We start from the raw sequence: 10,237 nt of genomic DNA, 5'->3' as shown, positions 1-10,237 counted from the left end.
ATGCAGACAACATCATATATGTACTGTGAGGAGCGCTCTGTGCCTCACCTGTCATCATGAAAAGTAAAATGAAGAAATAAATTTAATGATCATATTTATCCAGTTGTTTGTATTATAAAGTTATTTTCCTTTTAATTTTACCAGTTTTACATTATTTTGATCCAAAATCGCTGAATTTTCATATTCACGTTCAAACACAGAGAACGGCTGCTCGGTGAGGCACCAACCTGTAACTGCTGTCTGTCTGTATGTCGCTATTAAAATGTTCAAACACTCTGGCTATATTAACTAATTTCCATACTTTAGCTGGTGTATATAATATACAGTGTTTTTTGTCAACTGTATGTCTGTAACGTGTCTCTTGTGCTGAGCAAAACCGCTGCGAAGAGAGACGAGGTGAGGCACGCAGTTCTCCTGCCTCATGGCAGAGGGTGCTAGTGAGTCCAGTTCAAATCTGATTGTGATGACGTCAGTGCCTCACCAGCCATGAACTTCACCGCACGTCACTGAGTCCTTTCAGACCTGAACCCACGAGAAGACGTCCATCAAGCTGCACAAGTTATCCCAACTACTCTCACACATCAGCGGTAAGAGAAACAACATTTCTGCAGCTTTCTATGTGATGGTCTGTAGTTTACGAGAGCGTATCGTTTGGATTAAATTGACTCTTTAAAATGTATGTTGATATTTAATGAAAGTAGTGAGGGGTGTGGCTATGGCGCGGAGCTGAGCGGTCGCGTATATTCTCTCCCCGTCAAAACCGGTTAAATTGAACAGTATCCTGTGTAAAAAGCGAACAAACGCCTTTATTAACCCAAGATAAGTGTATCTTAGACCGTGATATGTCGACCAGACAACCTAAAACAGCCTTGGACCACCAGAAAAAGTCTCAGAACAAGGCCGATCGACCTGAAGAAACAGGATGATGCTAACAAGCTAGCTACCCAAACTCTGGAGGCGGCGGACATTCTGGAAGCGATCGCAGCTCTGAAGGACGACTTCGGCACCACATTTGACGGGGTTATGACTGCAATAAACGGGATCAAATTGGTAGCAAATACTTCTCAGGGAGACTGGGACAGGCAGAAGATCGGATTGGTGAGGTAGAAGACGATATCGCTGTCCATAATACTAAACTAGCCGCGCTGGAGAAACAGGTGTCTCACCTACAAAATGGATGACCTGGAAAATAGGAACCGCCGCTCAAATCTCAGGCTGGTGAATCTCCCGGAGAAAGTTGAAAAGGGCAACCCAGTTGCTTTTCTGGAAAAGTGGCTACCTGAAGCCCTGGGCCCGGGCACTTTTCCGACTTTTATTGAAAGGGCTCACAGGCTACCGGGCGCGCCGCGGTCCTCCGCTCCGCGAGTCATGATAATGAAGTTGTTAAACTTTCAAGACAAGATCCAAGTCATGCAGGCCGCCAGGAACAAGGGCAGGATCATGTACGAAGACCACCATGTCATGCTTTTTCAAGACCTATATAACAAAAAAAGACATTCTATGTTACAATTAATGCTCGGCAGCCGCGGGCACCCCATATAGTCAGAATGGTATGGTCTTTGTTGTATAACAACATTTTACGAAGATTCGACTACGAGGTTCATAGTCGAATCAGACCTCTCCGAATCGAATCGTCGAATAGTCGAATATTGGAGGTCAGTCCTACGGTGATCACCGGGTCGCAGCCTTAATAACGTGGTCTTATACCCACACAACAGCCAGATACACATGCACACTTTATTGTTCGTTTATCGCCTTATACCGATTATATCCGGAGGGCTGGTTTATTTTGTGACACGCCGGTTCTTGTCTGCTCCTCTTTATTAGTGGATCAGTGAGCTCCTAGTTCGCTCCCAATGTTGACTCGTCGTCTCATTTGGGGAGACGACTCGGGGATTAATTTAAGGGTTATAAATGTAACGTTACATTATTTTCCAAGACATCAGATAACCACATGCGTTCTATTAAAAACAGGCAGTGTTTATTTCCATCCCGTCTATGACGGGGCTTGTACCACTCATACTGGATGACATTAAATATGACTTCTAATTTAAATTTAAAGTTCACGTCCTGGAATGTTAGAGGCTTGGACTGGTTAAAGCGAAGCAAGTAATAAGTAGGCTTAAGCAACTAAAATCATCAGTAGTGTATATTCAGGAAACCCACTTGCTGTCCGATTGCCAGGGCAAGTCATTTCAGCCTCTTGCGTATCTCATACCCGTGGGGTGATGATCCTTATTCACAGATCTGTCCCCTTCAAGGTAGACAATATAATTTGTGATCTAGGGGGTAGATATTTGATTGTTCAGGGTACATTGCTAGACGAAAAGATAAATATGATTAACGTATACGCCCCAAACGATGATAACCCCAAATTTATTATTTTTGATAATTGCCTCACGCCCAGGGAGGGCACTTTAGATCCCAAATTGGACCGCTCTTCTGGAGTAGACTCCTCTCACACACAGAGTAGGAAGAAGCTGTTGCAATATGTAAATGATCTAAACCTGTGTGATCCTTGGAGAAGTTTAAAACCTGATAAATTAGAATTTTCCTGTTTTTCTTCCTCTTTTAAATCGTACTCCCGCATAGATTATTTTTTAGTATCAAGCTCTATGCTCTTCTCTGTGGTAGATTGTAATTATAATAGTATACTGCTGTCAGACCACTCTCCTACTTCACTTATATACAACGCCCCGAGGTTGGTTAAGTCCACTTCTAGATGGAGATTTCATCCAAGATGGCTTTCTGATTCAAACTTCCTGCTTTTTTTAAAAGCTCAAATTGGGATTTATTTGAACACAAACACAAATGAGACCTCTGCTATTGTCAGATGGGAGGCCTTTAAAGCGTACATCAGAGGTATGATCATATCCTATACCAGCTCAAAAACAAACAAACTTAAACTGGAAATGAATGAACTTGACCGTAGAATCAGACAGTTGGAAGGAGAGGCTTTCTTGGATGACTCCATAAAGATAAAACAAGAATTGATGTCTCTTAAAGCCCAGTATGAAAAAATGTCTATAACAAAAGCAGAAAACAGTCTAATCTGTCTGAAACAGAGTTACTATGAACAAGGGGAACAATCTGGGAGATTGTTGGCTTGCCGTATTAAGAAATTGGATGCAGATAGGGCAATTAATGCGATCCAAACCCAAAGTGGGACAATATCAGCAGACCCCCAGGAGATCAATAAAACCTTTGCCTCTTTTTACAAAACACTGTATACATCTGAAACTCCTGAAAACTTAGGAAAACAGAATGATTTCCTGGATAAACTTTGTATTCCTACTATAGCCAATGATTCTAAAGCACATTTGGACGAAAAATTAACTCTTCCAGAAATCTCCAATGCCATTATCAATATGAGGGGAGGTAAAGCCGCGGGTCCTGATGGACTCCCAGTTGATATTTACAAGATATTCAAAGATAAACTACTGGGACCTCTTGTCATAACTTCAAAATAAATATGACATACCTCAGAAACATTTTTTAAAATATTTACAGCTACGAAGCTTCATTTATACGCAGACACATTCTGATGTACAACCTCCTTTATCCATATTAGAACATGTGTCGGTGAATAACTGTATTGGCAGGGGTCAAATATCCTTACTTTATAACATACTGGTGAAAAACCATAAAGACTCCACTGAACATAAGAGAGCTCAATGGATGGGAGACTTGCAAGAAGATATCTCTGAGGGGGAATGGGGTGAGGTATGTTCAAGTGCTCATCTCCTAACAATAAATACTCATGTCAAACTGATTCAGTACAACTGGATTATGAGGGTTTACATTACTCCAGTTAGACTGAATAAGATGAATCCAAATATTCCCGATATGTGTCAAATGCAATTTAGAAAAAGGCACTTTATTTCACTGCCAGTGGAGTTGTCCTGAGATGCAAAAGTTCTGGACTGAAATCATAAGAATGATTTCTAAAATGACCTTAAATCCAATCCCCAATTGCCCTAAACTTTGTATTCTGAATCTGTACCCAGAGGACTGTTTGTTAAACAGCAAAGAGAAGACAATGACAGATTTATGTCTATTACAAGCAAGACGTCTGATCTCTCTGTTGGAAGGATGTAAAGAGCCCTTCTGTGGGCCGCTGGCTTAAAGAGTTGTCCGCATGCCTTGTCCTTGAAAAATTAACATACACAGTGAAAAAGAAATCAGCCAAATTCTATGAGGTTTGGACTCCCTTTCTTACATTCCTGGAGAATTGTGATCTTGGGGAAGTTTTGGAGACTTGAGAGTGGTATATCTATAGCGAATACTGAATGTATAATAACTTTGATGTCTACATACAACCATATTGTGTCCAGCACCTATTTGATGTCTTTTATGTAATGTTATAAGCCTTTATGTGCGTTTTCTATTTTATTTAAATTATTATTATTATTTAATTCATTTTAATCCATCTTCCTTTGTTAGTTCTGTTTATTTTCCCTTAGGGAGGGGGATTTACATTATTAATGTTGATGACTTTTTGCTATAATGTACCATTGTGGATTGTCGATTTCTACAAACATCTGAAAATCAATAAATACATGTTAAAAAAAAAAAAAATGGCAACTGGTAGTGAAATGCCTGACCTGCTGACTCTGCACAAGACTGACTCATCGTCTCTAAATAATATGGTAATTCCTGTTATTGCAGATGGCTGAACATCAGGTAGGAGATAACAGCAGCAGAATGAGTCCATCAGCAGAGGTAAGTTCCTTTAACTTTAAGAAGTCACAATCCTGGTTAAATAAGTATTTATATTTGAATGAAAACAATCAAACTGTGTGTAAAGCTCAGCAGTCTAGAGTCCGGTGGTTGGCACACGACTCAAGTTTCCATAATTGTTTCCATGGTTGTATTTTTTGAGTGTAAACCAGGATTGGTTGCTAGGAAACCTCTGGCAAAATCAATCAAAAAAGTAAACAGGAAGTGACCCGTAGCAAAGAGGGAATGTGCTAAAGCTAAAGTAGCATACGCAAGGAGATGGTAACATCTGATCATTCACATTTACTCAGAGGAGTAGAAGTACTCAGATGTTGTACTTGAGTAAAGTAGAAGTACTCAGATGTTGTACTTGAGTAAAAGTAGAAGTACTCAGATGTTGTACTTAAGTAAAAGTAGAAGTACTCAGATCTTGTACTTGAGTAAAAGTAGAAGTACTCAGATGTTGTACTTGAGTAAAAGTAGAAGTACTCAGATCTTGTAATTGAGTTAAAGTAGAAGTACTCAGATCTTGTACTTGAGTAAAAGTAGAAGTACTCAGGTCTTGTACTTGAGTAAAGTAGAAGTACTCAGGTCTTGTAATTGAGTTAAAGTAGAAGTACTCAGATCTTGCACTTGAGTAAAGTAGAAGTACTCAGATCTTGTACTTGAGTAAAGTAGAAGTACTCAGGTCTTGTACTTGAGTAAAGTAGAAGTACCAGAGTGTAGGAATACTCTGTCACAGTAAAAGTATTCTAAATGTTCCTCCAGTGAAAGTAGAAAGTACTCTCCTCTAAATGTACTTAAAGTAGTGACAGTAAAAGTAGTCATTGTCTGATTGGTCCATTTCAGAATAATATCTCTGATATGTTTTATAATGATTGATCATTAAAGTGTTCTCAGAGCTGGTAAAGGTGCAGCTAGTTTGAATGGCTGTGTATACTGCAGGGTAGCTGCTGGATTTACTGCAGGTGAACTAAAGTCTGATTTAAGGGAGATTATATTTACCATCATTCATCCTAATCTGCCTAGCAACTAATAAATGTACTGGAGTAAACGTACACAAGTCATACATCTGAATTGAAGTGGAGTAGCATAAAATGGAAAAACTCAAGTATAGTACAAGTATCTAAAAATGTTACTTGAGTATAGTTAAAGAAATGATGTGATCATTTAATTGTCAATGTTTTTTAAATTCACGGTGCAGATTTTAGTTGTTACATATAGCTATACATAACTCTGACTATAAAACTGACAAAGTAGGCAATACTTAATCAGGATATTGGTTGAAAAAGACACATTTTGATTTTGCAAGTCTTTAATAATATTAAATAAAAAAGGTTCCTTAAAAAGAATATGCCCGTGAGCGCCAACCCCTCCGTATTTATTTTTAGAAAAACAACAAGTTCAGTCTGAATCAAACAACCAATCAGTGCGTCTTTGTGCAGAAGTGTTTTCAAGTTAATAGGTAGTTATATTTGTTTCCTTTATTCAGCCGTATTTTAGGCTACAACAAGTCAGGATGCATTTCGAGGTTTCATTGAAGCCTTACTATTTTTCTGTCAAGTCCATTTTTTACCTGTATTCATGTGTCCTGTAATACACCTGTGTCGCTATCTCTGTTGATTGGATATTTTGCTTTTTAGAAAGAGACCTGCAAAAACCCAGATAGACTTTATTATGAGGGTGAGGAGAGTATCATCGGGGAACAGCTGGATCAACATCGGTCTAGCCGCACTGGAGAAAAACCCCACTCCTGTGACCAGTGTGAGAAGAGCTTTAGATGGTCCAGCCATTTGAAGCGCCACCAGCGAACCCACACTGGAGAAAAACCCCACTCCTGTGACCAGTGTGAGAAGAGCTTTAGATGGTCCAGCCATTTGAAGCGCCACCAGCGAACCCACACTGGAGAAAAACCCCACTCCTGTGACCAGTGTGAGAAGAGCTTTAGCTTGTCCAGCCATTTGAAGCGCCACCAGCGAACCCACACTGGAGAAAAACCCCACTCCTGTGACCAGTGTGAGAAGAGCTTTAGATGGTCCAGCCATTTGAAGTGCCACCAGCGAACCCACACTGGAGAAAAACCCCACTCCTGTGACCAGTGTGAGAAGAGCTTTAGATGGTCCAGCCATTTGAAGCGCCACCAGCGAACCCACACTGGAGAAAAACCCCACTCCTGTGACCAGTGTGAGAAGAGCTTTAGATGGTCCAGCCATTTGAAGTGCCACCAGCGAACCCACACTGGAGAAAAACCCCACTCCTGTGACCAGTGTGAGAAGAGCTTTAGCCGGTCCAGCCATTTGAAGCGCCACCAGCGAACCCACACTGGAGAAAAACCCCACTCCTGTGACCAGTGTGAGAAGAGCTTTAGCCAGTCCAGCCATTTGAAGCACCACAAGCGAACCCACACTGGAGAAAAACCCCACTCCTGTGACCAGTGTGAGAAAAGCTTTAGCTTGTCCAGCCATTTGAAGCGCCACCAGCGAACCCACACTGGAGAAAAACCCCACTCCTGTGACCAGTGTGAGAAGAGCTTTAGCCGGTCCAGCCATTTGAAGCACCACAAGCGAACCCACACTGGAGAAAAACCCCACTCCTGTGACCAGTGTGAGAAGAGCTTTAGCCGGTCCAGCCATTTGAAGCACCACAAGCGAACCCACACTGGAGAAAAACCCCACTCCTGTGACCAGTGTGAGAAGAGCTTTAGCCGGTCCAGCCATTTGAAGCACCACAAGCGAACCCACACTGGAGAAAAACCCCACTCCTGTGACCAGTGTGAGAAAAGCTTTAGCTTGTCCAGCCATTTGAAGCGCCACCAGCGAACCCACACTGGAGAAAAACCCCACTCCTGTGACCAGTGTGAGAAGAGCTTTAGCCAGGCAGGCAATTTGAAGTGCCACCAGCGAACCCACACTGGAGAAAAACCCCACTCCTGTGACCAGTGTGAGAAGAGCTTTAGCCAGGCAGGCAATTTGAAGTGCCACCAGCGAACCCACACTGGAGAAAAACCCCACTCCTGTGACCAGTGTGAGAAGAGCTTTAGCCAGGCAGGCAATTTGAAGCGCCACCAGCGAACCCACACTGGAGAAAAACCCCACTCCTGTGACCAGTGTGAGAAGAGCTTTAGCTTGTCCAGCCATTTGAAGCACCACCAGCGAACCCACACTTGAGAAAAACCCCACTCCTGTGACCAGTGTGAGAAGAGCTTTAGCCGGTCCAGCCATTTGAAGCGCCACAAGCGAACCCACACTGGAGAAAAACCCCACTCCTGTGACCAGTGTGAGAAGAGCTTTAGAGAATCAGACTGCTTCAGGATCACCGTACCGCCTCTTATCTTATCTTGTTGGAGTAAACCTTCACCAGTGCACTGAGACTGTTCAGAGACAGTGAAGTGGACTTCTTGACTCAACGTTAAAAGATGTCGTGCACTTCTGTTGTCAACTTGTCCTTTTTTCAACATTAAAAACACACACAGAGCTCCCTAAAGAACAAGGCACCACAGAAACTCAAATATAAGAATGATCTATCTGTGTTGTAATTCAACAGCCCGTTAAAGCCTCTCTCTTACTGTGTGTATAGAGCAGTGGTTCTTAACCTGGGTTCGATCAAACCCCGGGGGTTCGGTGAGTCAGTCTCAGGGGTTCGGCGGAGGTCAAGACACACACCCGACTCATATGATTCATGATGACACGCCCCGCTTGGCCATCACTGGCTGCAGGTGATCACGCTACATCACTTGGCCTATCTGTGCTGCAGGGAATTTGATGCGCTCAGTAGTCGACTCGACTCAGTAGCCGAGTGACTGTCGTGATGGTACGTCGTGTGATTTCTTTCTTAATATTTAAATCCCTTCATACTAACTATATCGAGCAAAAAAAGAAAGTGGTCGGACGAATATGTACAATATGGATTCACATGTATAACGGAACGGGATGGGAATCAGCGTCCTAACTGCATGATTTGCCATGCCAAGTTGAGCAATTCTAGTCTAGCACCGGCAAAACTAAGGGAACACTTCCTTAAGCAGCATGCAGATGGGGAATACAAGAACACAACGCTGAATTCAAGGTGAAGAGAGCCAGATTCGATGAAAAGGCTACTCTGCCTGTTCTCGGCTTTGTACCCATCAACAAACCGATCCTCACAGCATCGTACGAAGTTGCTTACCTGATTGTAAAGCAGGGCAAACCACACACCATTGGTGAAACACTCATAGCGGCTGTCACACTGATTTGCACTAAGTATTCATGTTTTTGTTTTTGTGTGAAAATCCTGTTTTGCTGGTTTTGTTCTTTGTGAAGTTGATACACGGTTCATTTTGTGCACCAGTAAAACATATACCTATTTCCAATAAAGAAGGGTTCGGTGAACGCGCATATGAAATTGGTGGGGTTCAGTACCTCCAGCAAGGTTAAGAACCACTGACATAGAGCCTTCAGCCTCATATAAGCTGGATAGAGCATCCCGTTGAACCATAAACTACAACCGCTGCTGACGGAACTCATTCAGGCCATTTTACCATCAGGAAAGAGGTTCCACAGGGGTCTGTCCTCGGGCCATTCATGTTTACAGTAGAAATACATCATTCTTTCCAGTCGATATTTTAACGTCAATGTTTTTGCTGATTCTGTCGCTTTATCACAACCCTTAAATCAGTGCCAACAGCTAGACAGATGTCTATGAGTTATATAAAGTAAACATCCTTAGAAACCTTCAGAATATACACCGGTGCAGCGGATGTGAAAATGTCTTGCAATCATTTCAAGAAACAACCTTTAAAGATATGTTGTACATTTCCAGAGCCTACATTTTACAAGACACTTAAATATATTAAGAGAAATATCTGATGTATTTTAGTTTCCTAAACAGGAGGTTTTATCATTCAAATCTAGGCATCATCTAATGCTAACTTTTGGAGGATAAAGAAGAATTGCAAAGACACAAATTTACAAAGTTAGTGAAATAAATTCCTGAATGTGTACATAGCAACTAAACTCCCACTAAATAAAGGTGACACTAACGGACTAAACTAGCCTCATTAATTCCACAGAACGAGTCCGTGCTGAAGCTAAAGTTTCAAGGTGTTGAATAAAGGAAATAAACCAAACGTTACTAAAGTAAGATTATACGTGCAACAGAAAATATCCGAGGCAGCTCTCCTTCTTCACCATCCAAACCCCGGCATGCAACAGGTAGACGAAATACCATTGAACTACACCCAGGTAACAATCGCTGTGTGAGGCAGTCCATCCATATGATAATATCAATAATGAATAATGAGTAGATAATATATTCTGGAGGTTTTCTTTTCATTTTTATGGAAGCACAGCTTGTCTCAAAAGGATTTATTTCCCTGGATTTTATAAATACATGTTTAATAAAGTGAATCCTGAGTTTTGTGTCTTTTATAATGAGATCCTTCACATTATTAAAGCTGTTAAATTCATGAAAAATAAGAATGCAACAGAACTGTTGAGCGTGATAGAGGAATATGATCTATATAAAAAGCCTTGTCCCTTTT

The 10,237-nt window shown here is 41.5% G+C and overlaps 1 protein-coding gene across 1 annotated transcript; it reads left to right on the top strand.

Annotated features, from left to right (window-relative positions):
* The first annotated feature begins 437 nt into the window (after nucleotides 1–437).
* Nucleotides 438–7,886, top strand: LOC134880803 (zinc finger protein 271-like). Its single transcript, XM_063907882.1, has 3 exons — nucleotides 438–587; nucleotides 4,669–4,722; nucleotides 6,363–7,886. Exons 2-3 carry the CDS (start codon nucleotides 4,669–4,671, stop codon nucleotides 7,884–7,886), a joined length of 1,578 nt encoding a protein of 525 aa, XP_063763952.1. The 5' UTR covers nucleotides 438–587.
* Nucleotides 7,887–10,237: the final 2,351 nt, after the last annotated feature.

The sequence above is a fragment of the Eleginops maclovinus genome, chromosome 18, assembly GCF_036324505.1.
Source record: "Eleginops maclovinus isolate JMC-PN-2008 ecotype Puerto Natales chromosome 18, JC_Emac_rtc_rv5, whole genome shotgun sequence".
Lineage (NCBI taxonomy): Eukaryota > Metazoa > Chordata > Actinopteri > Perciformes > Eleginopidae > Eleginops > Eleginops maclovinus.
This window is presented reverse-complemented; position numbering and strand designations above follow the sequence as displayed.